The sequence below is a fragment of the Capsicum annuum genome, chromosome 12 (assembly GCF_002878395.1).
Source record: "Capsicum annuum cultivar UCD-10X-F1 chromosome 12, UCD10Xv1.1, whole genome shotgun sequence".
Taxonomy (NCBI): domain Eukaryota; kingdom Viridiplantae; phylum Streptophyta; class Magnoliopsida; order Solanales; family Solanaceae; genus Capsicum; species Capsicum annuum.
The window spans coordinates 143,559,525-143,586,626 of record NC_061122.1 but is presented as its reverse complement, the minus strand read 5'-3'; the positions used below and the strand labels follow the sequence as shown (position 1 = coordinate 143,586,626).

General features: G+C 40.5%; 1 protein-coding gene across 3 annotated transcripts; it reads left to right on the top strand.

The window, feature by feature from the left end:
• The first annotated feature begins 648 nt into the window (after window positions 1–648).
• LOC107850573 (E3 ubiquitin-protein ligase RKP) lies at window positions 649–14,923 on the top strand. Of its 3 annotated transcripts, none has more exons than XM_016695187.2 (11): window positions 649–887; window positions 1,337–3,013; window positions 4,338–5,153; window positions 10,046–10,206; window positions 10,347–10,485; window positions 11,149–11,232; window positions 11,554–11,838; window positions 11,943–12,074; window positions 12,934–13,133; window positions 13,804–14,005; window positions 14,286–14,923. In XM_016695187.2, the coding sequence occupies exons 2-11, from the start codon at window positions 1,511–1,513 to the stop codon at window positions 14,613–14,615; spliced, it is 3,852 nt and encodes a 1,283-aa protein (XP_016550673.1). In that variant the 5' UTR covers window positions 649–887; window positions 1,337–1,510; the 3' UTR covers window positions 14,616–14,923. The 3 variants fall into 3 exon arrangements, with proteins under 3 accessions (XP_016550673.1, XP_016550672.1, XP_047256365.1); XM_016695186.2 differs by having other exon boundaries at window positions 13,789–14,005; XM_047400409.1 differs by lacking the exon at window positions 11,149–11,232 and having other exon boundaries at window positions 652–887; window positions 13,789–14,005.
• Window positions 14,924–27,102: the final 12,179 nt, after the last annotated feature.

The window sequence follows — 27,102 nt, the reverse complement described above, 5'->3', positions numbered from 1 at the left end:
AGCCATTTTATGTATTAACAGCTATATATATAGAAGTGTTACATTCTATAAAATGAAGATCAAAGAATAATGAAATTCATATACATTCCTTTCTAGAGTACTTTCTTTTTATTTATTTCTTTCAGACTTTAGTCAAATCAACAATAAATCACCTCAACTCACACCGAATACCATCCTTTCCAATTTTCCTCAATGAAGCATCTCTCCAATTTTGACTCATCCTATTTACTACAAACATGATTTTTTTCACTTAACGTAACGTTACATAAATATTTCGAATATCCAAACAATACTATTAGACATCTTTTTATAATTCATGAAAATGAAAAGTATGAAGAAAAAAATAAGTATAAATAACATAAATACCAACCATTTTGGAAGTAATTATACTTTTTCTATTTTTTAAAATTACTTTATTCTCTCTCTCTATTATTAATATACATAACATAACCGACATATACATAATATTCTGTATATATATTGAAATTTTTGTAATACTTTTAGGAAATTGAAATTTTTTGTAATATTGAAAATATAATTTGTCTATTTGTGTAATTTAAAAAAAAAATAAATTGTTGGAGTTGGGCCAGAGCTCTTAGCCGCCAGGCGTAATAGTCCTATGGTCCTGTCTATATTCGTCTTCGTGGGTTCAATTTTTTCCTCTTACTTCCCAAGTTTCTGGGCAAAACCCCTCCCCCCCACTCCACAAACCAAAAATTAGTAAAAGCAACAAAATCAAATCCCAACTCTTCATTTTCCTTCTCTTTCTCTCTTTACACTTTCTCTCTCTTCCTTCATCAATGGTGTACCTGAAAAACTCCACTGTTCTTCAGCCGCCACTTCTATTTCTTCCAACAAACGTAGCTTAAAGCCTTATACCAATTTTTGTAAGTATTTTTTTTTTCCGCGAAAGCGTTTCTACTATTTATCTGCGTCGAGTTTTTGAACTTCCGTTATTTCTGCTGCGTATAATATACGTAACTTATACTGTTTTATTTATTTATTTGTATTTTTGTTTTTCAATATTTTTGTTGTGGTATTCTGTATATTATGAGTTTGTTAAATTAATTCGAATTTTCTGCGATTTAGTTTTGATTTTTGTTTGTGAGTTTAAGTGGTGGAAATGAGAATTGGATACTGTAAATTAGGTACTTTGTTTAATTTGAATGATCATTATAGGTTAAAGTTGGAGTTAAGTGTAGGTCAAAGCGAAAAAATGAATTCGAGTTTAAGTTTTCGCTTTAATTTGAGTTTTAGATACTTGTCTCCATTTTTTCTGGTGTTTTTTTTGTCCCTTTTTATTGATTTTCTGTGTGTGTTTGTTTTGGTTTTGTAGGAGAAAGGAGCTGTAAGCTCATAGCTAAGTAAGGAAATAGTGAATGGATTAGTGTTTTTTGTGTTGCGAGAATTGGATTTTTCTGTCTTGGTTTTGAGTGGAGACTGTTGATGCTGTTTTGGGATTAAAGCGAGTGAGGATTGATTGATTGGTGTTGGAGTACTATTGTTGCGAATGGCAGAAGACGGCCTACGTATTGGTGGCCTTTCTTCTGGGTTGGCCGTGGTATTGGATGGTGATGATAGGAGGGAGAGTTATCAGAGAACTCGTCTTGTTTCATATTGTGATGATTTTGGAGATCAATCTGTGGAAAGGACACTCGAGCACATCTTTGATCTTCCATACAAGTCTATTAAGCCGCTCTCTTGTTCAATAGATGCTAAAGTGGTTCGCTCGGTCATAAACAATGAATTTCTGAAGTACCATATAAATCGGAAGGCTGGTACAGACAGAAAAAGAGAAGGGGTTTTTATTGCTGGTGATTGTTGTAAACATCAGGCTATTAGAATAGAGGAATCGAGCATTTGTGGTGACATTAGGATAGTCAAACCACCTTTTATCGTGGAGAGTCATTCTCTATTCAGCAGTGCAAGGGCCAATGCTTGTGTGTGGAAAGGGAAATGGATGTATGAAGTAACTCTTGAAACTTCTGGTATACAACAGCTAGGTTGGGCACCTCTTTCCTGTCCATTTACGGATCATAAGGGTGTGGGTGATGCTGATGATTCATATGCATATGATGGAAAGAGGGTCAGTAAATGGAATAAGGAAGCTCAGGATTATGGTCAGCCATGGGTTGTTGGTGATGTGATTGGATGCTGTATTGATTTGGATGGTGATGAGATATTATTTTATCGAAATGGAGTTTCGCTTGGTCTAGCATTTATAGGTATTCGTAAGATGGTTCCTGGATTGGGGTATTATCCAGCAATTTCTCTCTCTCAAGGTGAATGTTGTGAGTTAAACTTTGGGGAAATCCCTTTCAGGTACCCAGTAAAAGGTTTCCTTCCTATTCAGCCTCCACCACCCAGAAGTTCAATTGCTACTGATTTGCTTAATTGTTTTAGAAGGCTAATTGAAATGCAGCGTGTGGGAAGGGCAGAGTTCAGTTCTGTTGAGAAATTGCGAAGATTGAAAAGGTTTGTGTCATTTGAAAAGCTTTCACACCCCGTCTCTCGTGGGATATGTGAGGAGTTGTTCTCTACACTTGTTGCTGAAGACGGAAGCACAAAGTACATAGGTTGTGGTCCACTTCTATCACTGATAATGGAGGTCTTTAGAATCCATCCTCCTCATGATTATATGAGTTTGGACAACATACTCGATTCTTTCCTAGAATTCCCAGAGTCGAGAATTTTGTTTGAACATATCATAAGTTCACTCTCGACCTTTTGTAAAACAGCACCATTGAGCCTTTCAGATGTTCCTTACACAGGTTCATATGCATATCTGGCCTTGGCATGCCACATCTTAAGGCGGGAAGAAGTGATGACACTGTGGTGGAAATCTTCAGATTTTGACCTTTTGTTTGAAGGGTTTTTGTCACGGAAGAGTCCTAACAAGCAGGATCTTCAAGGTCTGTTGCCTTCTGTTTGGTGGCCTGGTTCGTGTGAGGATACGTCAAATGAGGCTAGCCTGTTCCTGACTACAGCTGCTTTGTCAGAAGCAATAGACAAGGTATTCTTTTTGTTGATGGAATGGAACTTATATTGGTATCTTATGTGCTTCTTTGTCCCCTCATACAATGTTGGTCCATGTTCGTGATTGTTCTTGGTCTGATATTGCTATTTTATACTTGAATAAGATGGTGCATTTGATGATGTTCCTTGAAAGTCCTGGTACTAGTTAGACGGACTCAGTTGTTCTATGTGCTTAAAGTATACCTGACTGGGTATTTTGGTTGAAATGGAAGCTCAAGTCTTTTAATAAGGTAGTCAGTCATGTAATGAGCAGTGGATGCTTGGTTTCTTTTTCCTATTTCAACAATATCTTTGAACTGCTTGCAAAGGAGACATAGCATCATAGGTTTTTTATATAGTAATATTGGATATTTTCTCACTTGATCAAGTTTAATAGGAAAGTTCATCCATCTTAGCAATGTGAAAATTAATGCAATTCCCGCAGCCTGATTTGCCTAGAGCTTTGACTTGAGTTTCTCTTACATGAGCCATTTTTACGCTGAGCTGCACCTGTCAAAATAAAGAGAGAGTTTTGGCTGTATTGCACAGGAAATTGTAATATTGAATCTTCATCAATAATGCCGACTTTGGACATCACATGAAAAATATTATAATGCACATATAAACGGACAACAAATCTAACCCTTTGAAGTTCTGGCAATTCTTATGTTGCTTGGTCTTAAGATGCATGATATGCTGTTTATGCCCTTTGTGCAGCCACATGTGCTTGTTTGAGATGTTAAAGTATAGTACTGTTCATCGCTATGAATTGTATCATCAAGATGACGTGTATCTCTTTCACTTTCTTTGGTTGCTGGTGAGAAGGGGAGGTGGTTCATTGCAATAGCAAAAGGTGGCGTTTTAGATTAGAAACATCAGCTCAGTTCTTTTAGAAGTTTTTCGTGTTAGTTGTTTTAGTTTTACTGTGTATCTTTCCAATAGGAATGTGCAAGTATACAATATTGCATCACCTAGTCGCATGATTTGGGTGGCTGAAGTCTTGCCTTATTCAAAATTCTATAGTTGCTTGGCTGCTCTTGTCAAATCTAATAGTTGGACGGTGGTATTGTGGATTTTACTGCATCATATCGATCTTCTCTTCGCCCAGCTTTTCAGTTTAACTGGCCTTTGCTATTGCCTTGATCTCCAGTAATGTGTGCATCTATCAGCTTTTTCTGTTGATGTTTCACTTAAGAATCATTACATTTGATTTTTGTGATCTATCACACATACGCATCCCTTCTACTAGAAAGTCTAAAAGGGCTTGCTATTTCATTATATGTTTCTCCATCCACAAGAAGATTTACATATTTCTTCTTCAGGTTGAAGAGAAGCAGAGAGACCTTTGCCGTTTGGTAATGCAGTTCGTGCCACCCACGTCACCACCGCAGCTACCTGGCTCTGTATTCAGGACATTCTTACAAAATATTCTACTTAAAAACAGGGGTGCAGATCGAAATTTGCCACCACCTGGTGTTTCTAGCAATTCTGTACTTGTTTCTTTGTTTGGTATCATACTCCATTTCCTGTCTGAGGGGTTTGGGGACATTTGTGGTTGGATGAAGGATTCTGGAGTATCTGATGTTGGTTTTCTACATAGAGGAGGCCAGCAAGCTTTTCCTGTAGGCTTGTTTCTCAAGAATGATCCTCATCGAGTTGTTATTCCAAGGCTTGGTGGTTCATATAATCACCTAGCAAAGTCCCATCCTATTAGCAATGAGCAGCATGATGAAGTGATTCGGTGGGAAGAAGGATGTATGGACGATGAAGAAGATAGAGTTACACATCTAAGTAAGCAGAAGCCGTGCTGTTGTTCTACTTATGACGATGATTTTACAAGAATATCTAAAGATTCTATCAGACGCATGGCAAAAGGTTCAAGGGGACATTTCAGCTCTATTCGTGAGAGGTCTGCTCATGTTGCTGCAGAATGCAGCACCAGTAGTTTGAATGATGACATAGCAGATAAACCGAGCACAAGTGACCAGTCCGAATCAGAGTTTGGCTTCCGTTCTATGCATCAAATGAGATATGTTCCCAGAGAGCACAATGTTTCTTCAGCAACTCTAAAAGAAGAGGAGCTACTGGATGCCATGCTTTTGCTGTATCATTTAGGTCTTGCACCCAATTTTAAGCAGGTGACTAGCTTTTCCCTTACTAAAGATAGTTATTAAACTTCCTTTTTGTTTGAAAAATATCCGAAGTGGTATAAATGAGGTAACATGACCTTAGATGAAGGGATTTACAGAGGACATGGCCTTAGGAAGATATGAAGGTTGCAGATTAGGGTAGAGGGTTAGTAGGTAGTGGAGCAGTGTCTCGCTTTCCTTTTCCTGCAGTATAGTCTTCGTGGTAGTTTGACCAACTATACCTGTTCGTTTTATAGCGATAGTATCAACAACTTCCCTATAGTTTCTTGTCCCTCATTTTATGTTACTACCTGTTGTTTCTCATTGATTCGGTTTTCACATTTTTTTTCTACTGCTGCTGTTCCTTTTCCCTGAACGTCATGTAATGTTTTCTCTATTATTTGCTATGTCTTTGTTACTTATGTATGTTCCTTTTCATACTGCCCTGTTATGCGATACTTGAACCGAGGGTCTGTCGGAAACAACCTCTCTACCACCACGAGGTAGGTGTAAGGTCTGTGACACTCTACTCTCCCTTGACCCCACGTCCCCACCTCCGGGATTTCACTGGGTATGTTGTTGTGGAGCTAAAGTTTTGAAAGCAACCCCTTGCTCGACCTTTGGCCTTGCAAAATTATGTTCTGTCTATATTTGTAATGATGACATATTTTTAATTTTCCTGCTAGTTTGAAATTAATACGACAACAACAACAAACCCAGTGTATTCCCACATAGTGGGGTCTGGGGAGGGTAAGATGTACGCAGTCCATACCACTACCTCCGTTGAAGTAGAAAGGCTGTTTCCGATAGACCCCCGGCTCAAGACAAGAAATAATAATCAGATCCGTAATAAAGCATGGAATAGGCTGACATGACATAGATACGACGTCCACAAGGAATAGTACACAAAGACTAGCAAACAAGTTCGTAATAAAGCATGAAACAAGGTAACATAACAAGAAAAGTACACCCACCAAGTAATAATATCCTACCCTGACGACCCAAACTGGCACTAGCTTTATATCCTAATTCTCGTCCTCCAGATCTTCCTAACTAGGGTCATGTCCTCCGTAAATAGTAACTGCTCCATGTCCCGCCTAATCACCTCTCTCCAGTATTTCTTTGGCTTACCCCTACCCTGCTAAAACCATCCAAAGCCAGCCTCTCACACCTACGAACCGGGGCATCCGTGCCCCTCCTCATCACGGGTTCGAACCATCTCAGTCGGACTTCCCGCATCTTGTCCTCCATCGAAGCCACTCCAACCTCTCGAATAAACTTATTCCGAACTCTTATCACTCCTAGTAAGCCCACACATCCAACGCAACATCTGCATTTCCGCCACCTTCAATTTTTGAACGTGGGTGTTCTTGACTGGCCAACACTCCTCTCCATACAACATGGCCGGACAGACTGCCACCCTGTAGCATTTGCCTTTAAGTTTAAGTGGCACCTTCTTATCACAAAACACCCCCGAGGCGAGCTTCCACTTTATCCATCCCGCCTCAATACGGTGGGAGACATCCTCGTCAATCTCACCATTCACCTGAATCATGGACTCGAGATACTTGAAATTATCCCTCTTACACACCACCTGGAGTCCAACCTTACTACCACCTCGTTCTCCTGGCTCGAGTCATTAAACTTGCACTCCAAATATTTTGTCTTACTCCTACTCAACCTGAATCCTTTAGACTCAAGGGTCTGTCTCCACACCTCTAATTTATCATTCACACCCCCTCGCGTCTCATCAATCAAAACTACATCATCTGCGAAAAGCATACACCAAGGCACCTCCTTGAATACGCCGCGTCAACACATCCATCATCAAAGCAAACAAAAACGGACTAAGAGTAGATCCCTGATGCAACCCGTTTATCGACGGGGAAATGCTCTGAATCTCCTCCCGCCGTCCTCATCTGGGTCTTAGCTCCATCATACATGTCCTTGATTGCTCTGGTATACGCCACCGGGATCCCACTCACCTCCAAGCATCTCCAAAGAACCTCCCTAGGGACTTTGTCGTACACCTTCTCCAAGTCGATAAACACCATGTGCAGATCCTTCTTTTTTTCCTTGTACTGTTCCACCAGTCTCCGCACCAGGTGAATAGCCTCCGTCGTCGAGCGCCTGGGCATAAATCTAAACTGGTTCTCCGAAATAGACACTATCCTCCTCAACCTCAACTCAAACCACTCTCTCCTAAATCTTCATAGTGTGACTCAATAACTTAACACCCCTATAGTTGTTGCAGCTCTGAATGTCACCTTTGTTTTTATAAAGAGGGATCATAGTACTCCATCTCTAAGCCTTGGGCAATTTCGCCGTCTTGAAAATGTCGTTAAACAATTCAGTCAACCACCTTAGACCAGCGTCGCCAGAAAGCTTCCAAAAATCCACAGGAATCTCATCAGGCCCTGTTGCCCTACCCCTTCACATCCTGCGAACCTCCTCTCTGACGCCCCTCCACCTTAAAACGTCTACAATAACTAAAATCACGACACTCCTCTGAATGCTCCAGCTCCCCTAACTTAATACTCTATCCCCTTCATCGTTCAAAAGCCTATGAAAATATGACTGGCATCTTTTCTTAATGTGACTGTCCTTCACCAACACTCTACCATCCTCCCCCTTAATGCACTTCACCTGGTCGAGGTCACGACCCTTTCTCTCCCTAGACTTAGCAAGCCTAAACAACCTTTTTCTCCTCCTTTCTCCTTTAACCCCGCATACAAGCTCTTAAACGCTGCCATCTTAGCAGCCGTAACAACTAACTTAGCCTCCTTCCCAGCTAACTTGTACTCCTCCCTATTAACCCGGTTTTCCTCTTCATCCTTACTCTCAACCAACTTAGCATACGCCCCTTTTTTAGTCTCCACTTTCTTCTTAACTTCTTCATTCCACCACCAATCCCCCCGACGATGACCGGCCCGGCCCCTAGAAACACCCAACACCTCCCTAGCAGTCTCCTTGATGCGCCTAGACACCTTATCCCACGTACCATCCACGTCCCCCCATACTCCCACCCCTCATACCTGCTACCTTCTCCCCTATCTCCTGCGCATTCACCGGTGTCAAGTCGCCCCACTTAATTCTAGGTCGACCTTCTCACCTTTTTTTTTTTTTTCCTACTTCATACCCAAGTCCATCACCAAGAGCCTATGCTGGGTTGAAAGGTTCTTACTCGGAATGACCTTACAGTCCTTACACAACACCTTATCCCCTTTCCTAAGCAGAAAAAAGTCAATTTGGGTCTTGGCTATCGCGCTTTAAAAGGTGATCGTCCTTCTTCGGAAAGCTTGAATTCACCACCACCAGCCCAAAGGACCTCGCAAAATCCAACAGAGCGACTCCCTCTTCATTTCTATCCCCAAAACCAAAACCACCATGCTCATCGCCAAAGCCTCCCGGTAACGCCCCGATGTGCCCATTGAAATCCCCTGCTACCACAATCTTCTCCGAGCTAGGCATGTCTCTCACCAGCTTATCCAAAGCCTCCCAAAATCGCATCTTCTCTTCCCCATTCAAGCCCACCTGCGGAGCATAAACACTACACACGTTCATGGTACACCTCCCAATGACTAACTTAATAGTCATCAACCTATCGCTGATCCTCTTAACCTCCACTACATGCTCTCTAAACTCTTCATCGACTAAGATGCCAACTCCATTCCTACGCCTATCGCTTCCAGAGTACCAAAGCTTGTAACCATCCACATCCCTATCCGTAGACCCTACTCACTTAGTCTCCAGGACACACGCAATATTAATCCTCCTCTTTCTAAGAATCTTCACAAGCTCTATGGACTTACCCTGGAGAGTCCCTATATTCCAAGACCCAACCCTCAGCCTGTCAACTCTAGCAACACGTCTTCCTCTACCGCCCCTAACGCCAGACCTTGCCCCTACTCCCACACTAGCCCTTCCCTCCTCCTGCACCCTCAAAACAGCCCCCCGCCCCAACCCCCTCAGACATGACCCTATCCTACCATCAATGCCCACAGCCACTACTCCAAGTAAAAAACCGCGAAAGAAAAAAAAACAAACAACGAAAGTAACAAAGCAACGACAGGAAATACAAGGTACGTGTAAAGTAGATGGAATAATCTAGAAAAAAGTCAATCCCAAAAATTAAAAACAAGTCAAGAGATGAAATAATCAAGAAAAAGTAGATGGCAAAGGTTAGAAGTCACCGGATTAGCTAACTGATGCAGAAAATTTTACCGGAAAATTCTCGACGGAGCTTCGCCGGAGTATCGACGGAATCAGATCCGGTAATCTGTGCACGCCGGAATCCTAAACTGGTAAATGTCTCATCTTTATTGTCCCATTAGCTAGGTTGTTATATGTGAATTTGGTAAATGTACCAGCAGAGGGAGAAGTCCAGTTGTCAAATTTCGTGTTTTACATGCTGGATGTTTAATCAGTCGAACATGCTGTCTCCCTTCATGAGAATTTATTTCTTGGTATAGTAGGTTTTGAAAATATTGGCAAGGATGACCACCCAAGGAGATAGTGGGGGTAGGATTGGGTAAGGTTGATGGTCATTATAAAAATAGCTAATTATGATGAATTATCTGATAAGAATAAAATGGACCTAGTTGAGTCAGGCGTGGAAGCAGGATTCATTTGATAGATTCCCACAAATATGGGAATGATTCATAGTTCATTGATATATACTAGGTCTGGAACTAGTTCTATCTGCTTCTCTCATGTGGGACATGGTTCCTGATATCTATCTTCACTTTCGGGAAACATGTTTCTGTCCTTCCAGTTCATTTTTTCTTTCTTTTCTTCCCATTCTTGCAGCACCTGAACTCATTGCTGCAAAAATGTAATTATCTTCCTCATCATGTTTCATGATTTGCTCACATTTCAATGTTTTCACTTATCAATTGTAGGCATCACTGTACATGTCTCGGCAATCACAGTCAATCATTCTTCTGGAAGAAGTTGATAAGCAGATCAGAGAAAAAGTTTGCGGGGAACATGTAAAGCGCCTGAAGGAGGCTCGTAGTGTATACAGAGAAGAAGTAACGGATTGTGTCAGACATTGTGCTTGGTAAATCATTGTACATCTTTGTTTTATTTCCAAATAATGTTATGGCTATTATGCATCACTGTGTTTTCCATATGAATGAGTAGCTGCTGTCTGCTTTCATGGAGGTATAGCTTAGGTCTTTGCTCTCTTTGATCTTGCAGGTATCGTGCTTCTCTGTTTTCTCGGTGGAAGCTGAGGGGGATGTATGCAGCATGCATGTGGATTGTTCAGTTGCTTTTGATTCTTAGCAGAGAGGACTCGGTCTTCATCTATATTCCTGAGTACTATTTGGAAACTTTGGTAATAAATTTCTTTCTCTAGTTTTCATTTTCCTGTATTAAAGAGTGACTGATCATTTGTATTAATGCTTTACTCTGCTTTTTACTTTGGCATGAATCTTTTCTACCTCTTTGCTAGTGCCACTTATCTTTCTTCAGGCGTAGATAGTGAAGCCAAGGACTTATGACTTTTAACGGAAGACAGTGTGATATCCTCTGTAGAATTTGGGCATCTGCACTTCCTGAACTTGCCTGGCCTTTTCTTTCCATCCTTTTCTTTAATCTTCCTCTTCATATCTGCACATTGTGCTACCAGTATGCTGTGTTTGGATAGCTTTTAGGGGAATGTGCCTGAATGGATCTAGCAAACCTGACTTGTCTTCTATTACGCACATTGCATTTTTTCCTACTTACTTTCATTTTATGCCCATTGAGTTTTACTTCATTTCCCCTTAACTGATCTTGGACATGTGTATTGATCTGCAAAGAGAAAGAAAGAGCTTGGACAAAATAGTTGTGACTTTTGTCTCTATGTAGCTGTATTTCTGGGCTTAGAGATGCTTAGTGTTTTCAAGTGGTCATCCCTGGCAAATGTTTTTCCGGCTATTGTCATGTCATTTATCTGGTTGGTTTATCAGTTGCCACATTTGTGAAAGTAATCTTCCTTTCTGTTGTTCAATGACAGGTGGACTGCTTCCATGTACTTCGTAAAAGTGACCCTCCTTTTGTCCCTGCTACAATACTTCTCAAGCAAGGACTCACATCCTTTGTATGTCTTAACACTCTCTAATCACATTCTTTTCTTTCTACGATATTTTCAGGCCCAAGTCTATAATGCCTATGGTTTATGTTGTGGTTGACTATTTGGATATGCTGAAATAGAATTCATCACACCCTCCAAAGCTAATGTAGCATAAGAGAAATATTTGTAAGAAAAAACTTAGCACACAAAGATTCTCCTAATGTAGAAAGATTGGTTCCGGAATGATCCACAATGCTAGGTTCCTTCTCGTACTTGTTTCCTGTTAAGTACTAGATCACTGGGCTTCATTCTTGTTATGTGTATTTACTATTAATTTTCCTTGTTCAGGTTACTTTCGTCGTCACCCACTTCAATGATCCAAGGATATCGAGTGCGGAGCTGCGAGATCTTCTTCTGCAGTCTATTTCTGTGTTGGTGCAGTACAAGGAGTTCTTGGCGGCTTTGGAATGTAATGAAGCTGCAATGCAGAGAATGCCTAAAGCACTACTGTCTGCTTTTGACAATAGATCGTGGGTTCCCGTAACAAATATACTTCTTAGGCTGTGCAAGGGTTCTGGTTTTGGTTCATCAAAACGTGGAGAATCATCTTCCTCTTCATCAGTTATATATCAGGTGACTTGATGATAGTATGTCTTTGCCTACACAGTTACGATTCTGTACTGCTTACCCATTGAGAGTAACTTGTAGATCTAATTCTTATGTATTTGTTAATGAAGAAATTATTGCGGGAGGTTTGCATGCATGATGACGAACTATTTTCTACTTTTCTGAATCATTTGTTCAACACTTTGAGCTGGGCAATGACAGAATTTTCAGTTTCAACTCGTGAAATGCAGGAAACTTACAAGGTATTGTTCCCTTTACATGTCTTTTAGCTTTCAATGTTTGGATCAATGAAGGAAAGGGAAGTTAAAAAGCATACATCTCATTGATTAACTTTTTAATCGTTGGTGTTTTCTGGTACTGCTAAGTGCTATGTACACCAAAGAGAGGTTCTTCCATATTGCATGATTTCAGGGAGTTTTGAGAAGTTAATATGCATACTCCTATTAACCAAACAACGGAAATTATGTTTGCCTTCTACTTTTACAGTTTAGTTCCTCCCTTTCCCATCATTCTCTTCTCAACTCACCACACAGGAAATTTCTGTCTGACTTTTATTACAATGTCATTTTGTTGTATGCCGTTTCTAATTTACCTATGGTAATTGCTTTTGTTATGTATTTGCTGATAATATGTTTTGACAGGTTGTGCTCTATATTGCAGAATGGTTACAAATCAAATGTTTCACTGCACCTTGTGTGTTTTATTACCTCCAAAAATGCTTTATTAAGTATACATTCTAGTGAATTGCCTCTGATGATATTCTGATCAAGGTTTCTTCGATGAAGTCCTCGAGCAGAATATTGTACCCTTAAAAAGCAAAATATATCCTTGTGACACTTAAATTTTAAAAATTACTACTATTCTTTACATTAAATTTTAAAAATTACTACTATTCTTTACATTCAGCTTAGGGAGTTTCTACTGACGTTGTACTAGTAATTTATAATATCTTGGTGGGGGTGGGGGGTTGAATATCTTAACCGAAGGTGACTTTTGCATACTGTCTTGCAAAGGTGGAAAAGTAGTTTATGGGATTGAGGGGGGATGTTTTGTTGCTGTTATCATTTCTTGTGTGTAATAAATGTTTAAGTGTGCTTTCAGGTGTTGGAGTTTCAGCAACGGAAATGCACCGTTATATTTGATCTATCATGCAATCTTGCAAGGGTGTTAGAATTTTGTACCCATGAGATACCTCAAGCTTTTCTCTCTGGGGCAGATACAAATTTACGAAGGCTGACTGAAGTGATCGTCTTTATCCTAAACCACTTAATTTCTGCAGTTGATTTCGATCTTTTTGACGTGTAAGTTTCAACATTTGTGTGGAACACCTTATTGCCTTTTCATTTTTTTCTTTTGGTTTATGGGGTATTTTTTTGAGTGAGGGAGTGTAAAGTCATCTATGCTTATTTCATTTTATTGTCTGACGCAACCAAAAACCATTCTTATTCCAAGGAATAAAAGATCCGTTCTCCAGTCGAGATGAGCTGATCCCTTGTGAGATCCCATTTATTTTGAATGAGCTGTCTCTCGTTCAGCTGTAATTGGCATCCACCATCTCTGTACTGATGCTTTTATCCCGATAACTCTGAAATCCTCTTACGTTCTGACGGTAAAAAATGTTGTGCTTTGTTAACACATTCCACACTGTAGTTTCTTTAGCATTGAATCAAAGCCCTATCAGCCAAGTAAGGAGATCGATATTACGACAGAGAAGCCGGACACCTGATATTTCTGAAAATAAAAAATAAAGAATTTTTAATTGGCGGCCTTGCATTCACCGAAAAATTTCTATGCTTGCATTTATCTTAGCCCTCGTTCTCATTCCATGCATTATCAGAATATTGTTGGTACTTGCATTTGTTTTGACTATAGGTTGATATTTGCGTGTAACATGGTATTCAGTCCCTTTGTCTGTGTGTTTTGAGTTTTATTTCCTCCTTAATTTGGGGTGCTCAGTTGTCATTCTTGCAGATTCTTAAGGCGTCCAGGTACTCCCCCAGAGAAAGTAAATAAAGGCATGATTTTGGCACCTCTTGCTGGAATCATTCTTAATTTGCTAGATGCTAGCAGGGAGTCAGATACTGGAGAGAATGACATGGTTGGGATATTTGCCAGCATGGATTTCCCCGACACTGTAGTCTCTGGGTTACAGTCTCTTTTGGAGTACAATTGGGTTAGTCTCTACTCCATTATATTAGTTTGCTTGTACCCTACTGCTACAATTTCAGGCTTGCATGGGAAGTTGGCATACAACAAGAAATTTGCTTCTTATAAAAGAAAATTGTTTTGGGTACTATGGTTTTTAGACTTGGCAATTAGAAAGATGAACACTGGTTGACTGGTTTGAGCTCAGTTGCTGTTTTTTTTGTTGTGCTGGTGTTTGGAAAGGGTTCCAAAAATTGTTGCCCTTGGTTGCGTCATCTGTATTCTAACTATCTTTTCATGAGTTTCAGGCTAGCTTATTCAGCGGAGATGATTATCTGAAAAAAATCAGGCAACTGGAGATATTTTCAGGTCTGCTTATCTCTCAGTCAGAGGTAGTGGAAGTCGAGAGGATAGGACATGGGGGTGAAACAGAACATGATGAGAGCATCTGCTGCATCTGTTATACATGTCAAGCAAATGCTCAATTTGTGCCCTGTTCACACGTTTCTTGCTTCGGCTGCATTTCAAGACACCTTCTGAACTGCGACAGATGCTTCTTTTGCAATGCAACTGTTTTAGAAGTACTTAAGACTGATGTAAATGCAGAACGAGGATCTCTCTTGAACTTGGAAGAGTAAAGTTGGACTAGGGGGTTGCCTTTTCTCTTTTTTCCTGGTGATTGGTGAATGAAACTAGGGTTAGACATTGGCTGGTACGCGGATGTCATAGAGATGCAAGAAAGATGTTAGTAAAAGGTACTTTCAGCTAAGTTACTTTCCAGGCATTACAATTAGAATACAAGGCATAAGCTTTGTTATATTTACCAGGGTAGATGGGATGGGAAGGCAGCATCTCTCTGGCCAAAAGTTTTTGTAGTGGAGGCAAGGTCCATTGTTTTGTGAATATATGAGGTGTCAATTTGAAGAAAATCTTTTCTTCTGTTCAATCTCTTTTAATTTCCTTTTGTTTTTACGTCTGCTCGACTTTGGCTTGTGCTTGTTTTCCCAAGCTGTAAAATGATTTGCATTTTATGAGAGCGGAAGTAGGGAGAGCTACATAGCGTAGAGATTCAAGGGATGAAGACAGTTTTGTTAGTAATCTTGAACGACCTATGCTTCTTTCTAATAGCCGTTTTAGCAGCAAGGTTAGTGAATAATCATAATCAAATTGGATTGGGAAACCTCGCGGATAATCTGCAGAACATTTAATAATAGAATAAAGGCCCCTCCAACCCGATCTGGCCCCCGGCGCCGACCTCCGGCCCGATCTCCGAGCCCCGGCGCCGATCTCCGGCCCGATCTCCGAGCCCCCCGCACCGACCGTCGGCGTCGACCCGGCCCGATCTCCGAGCCCGACCTCCGGCCCCCGGCGCCGACCTCCGGCCCGATCTCTCTCTCTCTCTCCCTACCCTCTCTCCCTCCCTCTCGCACCGGTACCTGGTCCCCGGCGCCGTCGCCGACATTCGGCGCCGACCCGACCCGACCGCCGGCCCCGACCTCCGGTCCTCGGCGCCGGCCCGGCTGCCGACCCTGACCCGACCGCCGGGCCCCCCCCCCTCCCCTCTCCCCTCCCCCCCCCCCCCCCCCCCGCGGGGTACACCAGCCCTCCCCCCACCTCGGTCTTCAGCCAGCCAGCCGCCGCCCGGTCTCCAGTCGCCACCCGCCGCTCCGTCTCAAGGGAGCTGCGTAATCCGGTGACTTCTAACCTTTGTTATTTTCGTTATTTCATATTCCATTTTATTTCATTATTTCATATTTCATTCTTAGTATTATGCTAGTAGTAGCCCCTGTACCTTGACTTGCGTGGAATTTGTTGACATTGTCTGTTGTCTGTGGTTGCTGTCGCTGTGGTCGTTTCTTCCACTGCTTTGGATTGGGTTATTGGCTGGGAAACCGTATTTGGGGCGGTGGGTGTTGAGTCCGGTGGTGTTTGCCCCCTAATTGAGTATAGTTTTGTTTCGGGAGTATTCCTTTGAATTTGTGTGAGCCTTGTATTTCCTTGCTGCTGATTTGATACTACCACCGTGTTATCTATATATTTTCCTATACTTTCGTGTAGTGCTGGCTGTGGGCGGTAATGGGTGGATAGGGTCATGTCCGAGGGGGTTGGGGAGTGGGGCCGTGGTGGGGGCGGGGGATGAGGAGAGGGCGGGAGTGGGAGGGAGGCCAAGGTTTGGCCGCGGGGAGGGGGGGAGGGGGTAGTAGAGGGCGGGACGGTAGGCTGAGGGTTGGGTCTTGGAATATAGGGACCCTTCAGGGTAAGTCTATAGAGCTTGCGAAGATTCTTAGGAAGAGGAGGATCAACATTGCGTGTGTCCAAGAGACCAAGTGGGTAGGGTCTAAGGCGAGAGATGTGGATGGTTACAAGCTGTGGTACTCTGGGAGCGACAGGCGTAGGAATGGAGTTGGCATCTTAGTAGATGAAGAGCTTAGAGGTCAGGTAGTGGAGGTGAGGAGAATCAACGATAGGTTGATGACTATTAAGTTGGTTGTTCGGGGGTTTACCCTAAACGTGTGTAGTGCTTATGCGCCGCAAGTGGGATCGGAGGGGGAGGAGAAGATGCGGTTTTGGGAGGCTTTGGAGGAGGTGGTGAGAGGCGTGCCTAGTTCGGAGAAGATTGTTGTAGCAGGGGATTTCAATGGGCACATCGGGGCGCTACCGGGAGGCTTTGGTGACGTGCATGGGGGTTTTGGTTTTGGGGAGAGAAATGACGAGGGGGCGACCCTACTGGAGTTTGCGAGGGCCTTTGGGCTGGTGGTGGTAAACTCGGGCTTCCAGAAGAAGGACGAGCACCTGATCACCTTTCGAAGCGCGGTAGCCAGGACTCAGATTGACTTTTTGTTGCTTAGGAAAGGGGATAGGGCGTTGTGTAAAGACTGTAAAGTCATCCCGAGTGAGAATCTTTCGACCCAGCATAGGCTCTTGGTTATGGATTTGGGCATAAAGAAGGATAGAAAGAGGAGGACTAAGGAGTGTAGATCGAGAATTAAGTGGGGCGGCCTGACGCCAGTGAATGCGTGGGAGATAGGGGAGAGGTTGGCGGGAATGGAGGTGTGGGAGTGTAGGGGGGACATGGATAGTATGTGGGACAGGGCGGCAAGGTGCATCAGGGAGAATGTAAGTGAGGTGTTGGGTGTTTCTAGGGGCCGGGCCGGGCACCGTTGGGGGGATTGGTGGTGGAATGAAGAGGTGGAGAAGAAAGTGGGGACCAAGAAAGGGGCGTAGGCTAAGTTGGTGGATAGTAAGGACGAAGAGGAGAAGCGGGTAAACAGGAAAGAGTACAAGCTAGCGAGGAAGGAGGCGAAGTCAGCAGTCACGGCAGCTAAGACGGCCGCTTTTGAGAGCTTGTATGCAGGGTTACAGGAGAAAGGAGGGGAGAAAAAGTTGTTTAGACTCGCTAAGGCTAGGGAGAGGAAGGGTCGTGACCTCGATCAGGTGAGGTGCATTAAGGGGGAGGACGGTAGAGTGTTGGTGGAGGACGGCCACATTAAGAAGAGATGGCAGTCGGATTTTCATAGGCTCTTGAATGACGAAGGGGATAGAGCTATTGTGTTAGGGGAACTGGAGCACTCAGAGGAGTGTCGGGATTTTAGCTATTGTAGACGTTTTAAGGTAGAAGATGTTAGACAAGCTGTCCGCAGGATGCGAAGGGGTAGGGCGACGGGGCCGGATGAGATACCGGTGGAGTTTTGGAAGTTCGTTGGAGAGGCTGGTGTAAGGTGGTTGACTGGATTGTTTAATGAAATCTTCAGGACGACAAAGATGCCCGAGGCGTGGAGGTGGAGTACCATGGTCCCTCTCTATAAGAATAAGGGGGACATTCAGAGTTGCAATAACTATAGGGGGATTAAGTTATTGAGTCACTCTATGAAGATCTGGGAGAGAGTGGTCGAGGTGAGGATGAGACAGATAGTGTCTATTTCGGAAAACCAGTTTGGATTTATGCCCAGCCGCTCGACGACGGAGGCAATCCACCTGGTGCGGAGGTTGGTGGAGCAGTATAGGGAGCGGAAGAAGGATCTGCACATGGTGTTTATCGATCTGGAGAAGGCATACGACAAAGTCCCCAGGGAGGTGCTTTGGAGATGCTTGGAGGTGAGTGGAGTACCGCTGGCATATACCAGAGTAATTAAGGATATGTATGATGGAGTGAAAACCCAGGTGAGGACGGCGGGAGGAGACTCAGAGCATTTCACTGTTCTGACAGGATTGCACCAGGGATCTACTCTTAGTCCCTTTTTGTTTGCGTTGGTGATGGATGTGTTGACGCGGCGCATTCAAGGGGAGGTGCCGTGGTGTATGCTTTTTGCAGACGATGTAGTTCTGATAGATGAGACTCGAGGGGGTGTGAATGACAAATTAGAGGTGTGGAGGCAAACTCTTGAGTCTAAAGGGTTCAGGGTGAGCAGAAGCAAGACAGAGTATGTGGAATGCAAGTTTAATGACGTGAGGCGGGAGAATGAGGTAGTAGTGAAGCTGGAAGCACAGGAGGTATGTAAGAGGGATAAGTTCAATTATCTTGGGTCCGTGATCCAGAGTAACGGTGAGATTGACGAGGATGTCTCGCATCGTATTGGGGCGGGATGGATGAAGTGGAAACTCGCGTCGGGGGTGCTGTGTGATAAGAAGGTGCCGCCGAAGCTTAAAGGCAAATTCTACAGGGTGGTAGTCCGTCCGGCCTTGTTGTATGGAGCAGAGTGTTGGCCAGTTAAGAACTCCCACATCCAGAAAATGAAGGTGGCAGAAATGCGGATGTTGCGCTGGATGTGTGGACTGACTAGAGGGGATAGAGTTCGGAATGAGACTATCTGGGAGAAAGTTGGTGTGACTTCAGTGGAGTGCAAGATGCGGGAAGCACGATTGAGATGGTTCGGACACGTGAAGAGGAGGGGCATGGATGCCCCGGTCCGTAGGTGCGAGAGGCTAGCGTTGGATGGTTTTAGGCGGGGTAGGGGTAGGCCGAAGAAGTACTGGGGCGAGGTGATTAGGCGGGACATGGAACAGTTACAGCTCACCGAGGACATGACCCTAGATAGGAAGGTCTGGAGGGCGCGAATTTCGGCAGAGGATTAGGGCCAGTTTGGGTCGCTAGTGTAGGGAATTACTTGGTGGGGGTTTTATTCCTGTTATGATTCCGTCTTCCGTGTTCCATGTTTTATTACGAATCTGTGTGCTTTCCTTTGCTTTCTTCTGTTTTATATTACTTATGGGTGCCGTATTTATGTTATGTAATCTGCTTCTGTGCTTTACTATGTGTTTGTGTGGTATCTCGTGTCTTGAGCCGGGGGTCTATCGGAAACAACCTTTCTACTTCATCAGAGGTAGAGGTATGGACTGCGTACATCTTACCCCCCCCAGACCCCACTAGGTGGGAATACACTGGGTTTGTTGTTGTTGTTGTTGTTTGATCATATACTCGTATGAGTTGTGTAGTTTTCTTTTTTTCCTTTTTGGAAAAAAAGTTAAGCTTTCGGAATGAGAAGTACGAAAACCAGGCTTGAGAAGATGACGTTGACGTGCACATAGATCTTCAACTTTGAAGGATGGTTGGGTTGGTTGAGTAGTAGATCTCTCAAATGGAGTCTCCCCTTTGACACCCTAGCATACTTTCTCGGTGGAACTCGTCCTTCTAAGCTTGAACTTGTCCTACGGAGCTTGTCTAGTGTGGTTTACCTCTGGAGTATTTTGCGGGCTATTACAATAGTCCGTCCGATCTAGTTGCGCAGCATAAGGGCAAGTGAGGGTTCCTTGTGATAAAAAAGAAGTGAAAACAGGTCTGCAAAATTTGAGCAGAAGAAAATGACTAACTATTTTATGAATATCATTTTCAGATCTCTTATTTGTAAGGATATTTTTTATATAAAAAGTAAAATACATTCATGAAGATTTACAATTTGCTTCATGTCGATTTAGTAGATCCTTTTTTATTGAATTTATTCTATAGTTATTTGTCTAAAAAACAAAAAGTGACAAAACAAAGAGTTGGATCCAACAATTTAACCGGCGGATTGAACCTGATGTAAATAGAACATGCAAACTAATCTGGAGTTAAAACGCGCTACCATTGCGCCACAGATCCTAGATGTTAGTTTATTGAACCTAATAGATTGACATACTCTGAGCCTGCTAGGAAATATTCGATAATTGTTAAATCATTACACTATTCTTTTAAAATAGTCATACTTAGACGAAATTTTATCATGTATGAGATAATGCCACCTCATACTTGTATGGGGGCTCCATTAAATGACAAGTTTATATCATGGGTCGACCTCATTTAATTTCTTCTCTCTTTACCTACCACTCACTTCTCCCTCATTACCCTTACTGCATTGGAAAAAATATAGAAAGTAACAAACTTAAGACCTAAATTAAGAAAAATAGCAGCACTTTTATAAAATTACATTGTATAGGAAAAATAACATATGTTTAAGTGGGGTCTCCCACTTTGTGCGTCTTGGAAGTTACCATGTTTAACTTAGCACTTTTCACTCCACTTTCAATTAATCTCTTTTTTTTTTTAATTAGTTTTAACTTTACCTTGTTTCAAACCTCTTAGATTTCACTTTCATTTTTTTTCTTTCCTTACGTTTTCTCACGTTTTTATAAGGATTGTGTTTCACAAAATCAGCTAACTATTAAATTTCAGTTATTGCATGTTATCTATTCCACAATGTATTTTTTTTTATACTGTAAATCATTATCAAGGTCGTTTTTGAGGTTTTTATTTGTATAATTGTGGAGGTCTGCTCTAATGACATAACACACACCAAATACAAGATCAAATAGGAGTATACCACCTATCAATTTAGTGTCTGATAATGCACCATCATTTAGTCTTGGACTAACTCAAGATGAAGTTTTTAAAGTTGTTTCTACTCTTATACAGTCGAAGAAATCAATGAGTATCAAAGAGGTTAGGTCCAAGTATCGTAATGATCTAGAGAAGATGACCGAGATTATGAAAAAAAAATGATTGAAAAAAACTTCATCTTCAAAAGTCCCAAAATTACAAAGATATTAGAAAAAAAGGAAAGCAAAAGAAATTGGAGAGTCAAACAAAGTTCTAAATGATGATGTTGAAAACTCTTATGGTTATGAATCGGAAGAAGATAAAGAGGAAGAAGTATTTTTTTGTATATATGTATTTTTATTTACTGATATGTATTTAGAGACATTCTGATTGTTGAAATATACTTTTGGGGAATCTGAATGCTTAAATATACATCTTGGGGGAATATGTATGTATTTGTATTTTTTCAAATACATATGCATATTCAAATGTATTTTTAATATAATGTTGAATTCATATATGAACTATTCATGAAGAGGTGTTTATCTATGTATATTTTTTATTCTGTTATGTATTTAGAGAGAATCTGATTGTTGAAATATACATTTGGATTTCTGATTGCTTAAATATACATTTGGGGAATATGGACGTGTTTGTATTTTTTGAAATAAAAATACATATTTAACTATATTTTTAGTACAGTATATATAGGTTTAGTATATACAAATTTGTGTTTTTAGTCTGATTGCTTAAATATACATTTAGGAAATATGAACGTATTTGTATTTTTATATATACATGTGCACTTTATATGTATTTCTGTGTAGTGTTGGTATTATCTTTTTGGTTTGTTCAATATATATATACAGATTTATATGTATTTTTATAATGTGTTGAGTTTGTTTGTTATTTTTTACAGTGTACTAAGGTATAACTTTTTATTGTATAGGTGCCGCGTGATCATATATTCATGGCAAGAAAATTTTCAAAAGTTGTGATAATGATACCGAGGGAAGTTTTGAAGCAATATTAATGAAGGAGCAATACAAACATTTTTATGATAATAATATTATAGAGGATTTGCCTCAACAACCAAGTGGCAGCTTGTAAGTATTTTAATATACATATACCAAGTTTGTAAGTTTGTACAAAATATTTTCTAATTTATGATTTAATGAATTTTTGTCGAAATCGTGGACTGCATATGATTACATATGCAAAGTATCTTTCTTATGGTGAAGGCGTTCCTTCGGTTGAGTTTAATTTCAACATGGTTCGTACAAGATATGCTTTACTTTTTTAGGACTACGGTATGAGAAAACAAGAAGCTGAAGCCAAAAGTGACGACGAAGCACCATTGAGGTCTGTTAGGAAAAGCAAAATAACAAGTGTCACAGAAGTAATTGAAGTCTGATGATTAATGATTTTATTCTATTTTGTATTTGACAAAATTTAACTGGATGTTGATAGTAATTTAGTGTAGTAGTTTTTGACACTTATGTTCTGTTTTAGTATTTTGAAGTGAATGGAACTTTTTGATTTTAGTCTTTTATGTTGCATATATTTTCGATAATTATATAGTATGTGTTTTCTTCAATTGTCCAGTAATATTTCAAACGGATATACAGTAGTCACACATATTAATCAAATATTTAGCAAATACATTTAGCCAAATACATAAAAAACTATGTTGTTAACTGTAATGCCTAATACAAATAGATAATTATATATGTAACTATAAAAAAGAGGTAGAAATACATAAAGGCGACAAAATATATTTTTGAATACACAATTCTTGTAAATAATTATAGGCAACTGTGATTATGATTTAAGAGTTAATAACATTTTAAGCAAATACATATAGGTGATAAGTCGTCAATTTGACGACTTGCTAGCACCTTTTAAGTCTAAATTATCATTCTTTTCCATTGATTTGATGGTAATCTCTTACGTAATGCTCATTTATGTAGGTAAAAGCAAAAAAGAAAAGATCGGCTCAAGTCAATAAGAGGCCAAATGTGAAGGAAAAGAGTCATCCGCTTCGCATCCGCTTTGCATCTACTTTGGAGTTGTTTTTCATTTGCTCTCTATCTGCTCTCCATCCGCTTTGGAACCGCTCAAGCAGATCAAGAGTAAGGTGACAGTTTTGTAATTTTCATCAAATGTAGAGTTGGAGTTTAAAAAGAAGATTTTAGCTCATTTTTCAAGACCTAACTTTCATTTTTTATCTTAGCCTTCATCTTTTCAAGTTAGCTTTTATATTTTCATCCTAGAAGAAAATTGTACTAGTCTTGAGAGAAAATATATGTGAGTGATTCCCATAGAAAAATAGTAATTTTCTATTGGAGATTGATTGAAACTCCAAGTTTGAAACTACATTCTTTTTATTTCTCATGGATGAAGTCAATGACAACTTTGCTATATTTTTACCCTCTTTATTTATGAGTAGCTAATTCTAAATCTTGGGGTTATGCTTGCTTAGATTGTGGTAGTGCATGGGTGTTAGCTAATTATTCTCCTAATTAGTTATTTATGATAGGTGTTGCATTTATTCCATGATTTAACTAAGAGTTGGGGGTTGCAAACCCCAACCACCCTTGAACCCATGTCATTTTGAAAGAGGGGACATGGGTAAGGAATAAATGCAATCAATAACTTGATTCATTTTATTTAATCACATCTCTTAGACATAAGGATGTCAATTGAGGCAATATATGTGGAAACTTGTCACACTTGTGAGGTGTTCGAAAGAATCCATTTGTGAAATTTGGTGTTGTAATTGAAAGATTGACATAAATATATTGACATCTAGCCTATCCATGACTTTTAGCTAAAGTTGAATAAATTGTCAAGTATCCATGCATAAACCCACACCTATAATTGCATAACCCCAATACCTATTCTCAATTGAATTAACTCTTAGCATTTCTCAACGTCAAGATAGTGCTCTAAAATTGAAGTAATTGTTACTATAAACATATTCAAACTAATTCTCTCATTTTATATATATGTTAGTTTTATTCACATTGCGGGTCACCTTTTAGTAGACTATCAACACTCTTGAGTTTTGAATTCCATGCTTTCACTCCTTGTGGATTCGATCCTAACCTAAGTTGGGTTATTATATTGACAACAATCGCTTACACCCATTCTAGAGTATAATTTGAGCATTATCAAAAATGACGCAGAGAGTGAAACATAGTTTTCACTTTAGTAGTGTTTTTAATTACTTTGGGTTAGCCGTAGTATTTTATTTTGCATTGTTTGATGTTTTTGTTCTATATCAGGTGCGTATAATAGTATACACGATACTATGAGTCAACACGGTAGTAATGCCGGGATGATTGATGGGTATTTTGAGGACGAGGATCACCTTGGTGATGCAGGCCAAGCTAGTGCTATTCTTATTCCACCGATAGACGAAAATATAGTATTTCACGTCACTAGTGTGATGATTCATTTGCTTCAAATGAAAGGGTTATTTGGAGGCCAAGAACATGAGGATGCTAATCTACACTTGATGAATTTTATTGAGGTGTGTTCTCCATTTGACATACCCCACATATCTCAAGAGTCAATCTGATTGCATATTTTTCCATTCTCTTTTATGGAAGAAATGGTCTTATGGTTGCAGTCTTTGCCTACGGGGTCTATCACTTCATGGGTTAGGATCACACAGATATTCTTGGAAAGATACTTTCCTCCTTCTCGGATGTTGTAACTAAGGGATGAAATCACCAATTTTTTCTAACTTAATGGCGAACCATTATATAAGGCTTGGCAACGATTCAACAATAAGTTAATGAAATGTCCAAATCATGAGGTTTCAAATAAAATGCTCCTTTAAATTTTCTATAGGGCATTGGATCAATTGAACAAGATGGTAACTGATAATGCGGTCAGCGGTTCTCTTATTAAACTATCGTATGGTATTGCGTCAACTTTATTAGATCAAGTGACCAAGAAAAGTAAAGAGTGACACACAAGAGATACTGAGGTGGACGTGGTGGCTCCCTCCGTATATTTTGTGATTCAAGATCAAAATAAAAAGGATGAAAAAAGAGATGTAAATATGGCTAAAGTGATGACACAACTTAATCTTCTCACTAAGCATATGATGGTAGCTCCTTCTAAGGTGGTTAACACCGTTGCTTATAAGAGTGCTCGAGCTTATGATGGTGAGGAAATGGAGTCCCTTGATAAAGAAATTCAATTCTTGTCAAACCAATTGGGAGTTTCCCGCCCTTCCTATCAAAGACAAGGTGGGAATCAAGGTTAAAAGGAAAAAAATCATAATAGAGATTAGTGTGATTGAGATCATGATAAAGATTGGGATTGGAGAGATAAAGAGAGAGATTATGATCGGTACATGCCTCTACATGATCGGGAAAAGGGTAAACAGTCAAGTTCCATTGACCCGAATAAGCTAAAAAATGAAGATGTCCTTGCTTGAATTTTAATGGGTGTTGAGGGGACCAATAAGATGGCGAGAGATATGATAGGTGACTTCTCACAACTCAATCAAATGGTGACATCTCACTCGGCCTCTATCAAATAACTTGAAACTAAATTAGGACGAATCTCGGCACAACTTAATGCAAGACCAAAGGGTGGATTGCCTAGTGACATGGTTTTCAATCCTAAAAATGATGCTCATATCATGGCTATTGTCACTAGGAGTGGTCAGACTCTTGGTAAAGATGTTGTTGATCTTGGTGAAGACCCCAATGAAAAAGGAAATACAGAACAAGCCAATGCAAAGAAAAAATGGCTGGAAGAGCCAAATGATGATGATCCAAAGCTTAATGAGACAAGTGTTGGAAGGCCGAACGTAGTTGAGGAAAATATTGAGAGTGAGAAATCTCCTAAGGTGGTTGATGATGATACTCCAAAACCAGATGAAACTCCAATTATTCCATTGCCACAAATCAACATTCCTCCCCTATTACCACAAAGGCTCAAGAAGAAGGATAATGATACCAAGTTCAAGAAGTTTCTTGTGAAATTTAGCAATTTATCGGTGAATATTTCTTTGCTAGAAGCTTTACAAGAAATGACCGAGTATGCTAAATTTATGAAGAACTTGATTACAAAGAAGCGAGTCAGGGATTTTGAAATAATTGAGGTAACCCACATTTATAGTGCTATAAAGTCTAGCACAATGATGGTGAAGAAAGAAGATCCGGGTGCATTTACTATTCCTTGCACTATCGGGTTGTACAAATTTGGAAAAACATTGAGTGATCTTGGGGTAAGTACTAATTTGATGCCATTTTCCGTGTTTTGAAAGTTAGGCTTGGGTGATCCTAAGCCTACCACTACGAGGCTTCTAATGGCCGATCTTTCAATCAAAAAGCCTGTTGGTGTGTTGTATGATGTTTTGGCAAAAGTTGACCAGTTTATCTTTCTGGCCGACTTCGTTATTCTTTATTGTGAGATTGATCATGAGGTCCCAATCATTCTTGGTAGACCATTATTGGCTACCGGAAGGGATTTAGTGGATGTGGAATGTGGGGAGATAAAATTTTGGGTGAACAATAAAGAAGTATCCTTCAATGTGTGCAAGTTCATAAAGTAACCGATGGACTTGCAAGTTGCGTCCGTAATTGATGTGATAGATGATGAAGTGACTAACACCATAGAAGTAAAACTTGTGGATGACCCCTTGGTGGGTGTACCTTGGGATTGAGGTGGTGGAAGAATATGATGAGGTGGTTGCTTAATTTAAGGGTCTTGGATTTTATACCAAGAATCCGACGAAATTGGAACTTGATTTGAAAAATCGTGAGAGTCCACCCACCAAGCCATTTATTATTGAACCACCTCAATTCGATCTTAAACCGTTACCATACCACCTCCAATATGTTTTCTTGGGTATGGATAATATATTGCCAATTATTATTGCGGGTGATCTTGAACCTTGTCAAGTGGATTCCTTAAAATCAATTGTGAAAAAGTTCATTCGTGCTATCGGGTGGACTATAGCGAACATTATAGGCATTGCTCCCAGAATTTTCTCTCATAAAATCAAGTTAAGTGTTGATCATGTTCCTAGTGTCCAAATGATACTAAATCAACCGATGTAAGAGGTGGTCAAGAAGGAAATCATTAAGTGGCTTGATGCGGGAGTTGCCTACCCAATTTCCTAATAGCACGTGGGTGAGTTCGGTCCAATGGATTCCCAAGAAGGGCGGCATGACAGTGGTCCCAAATGAGAATAATGATCTTATACCTATGCGTCCGATTACGGGTTGGAGAGTGTGTATGTATTATCGTAAATTGAACTCATAGACCGAGAAAAACCACTTTCCCATGCCCTTTATAGATCAAAT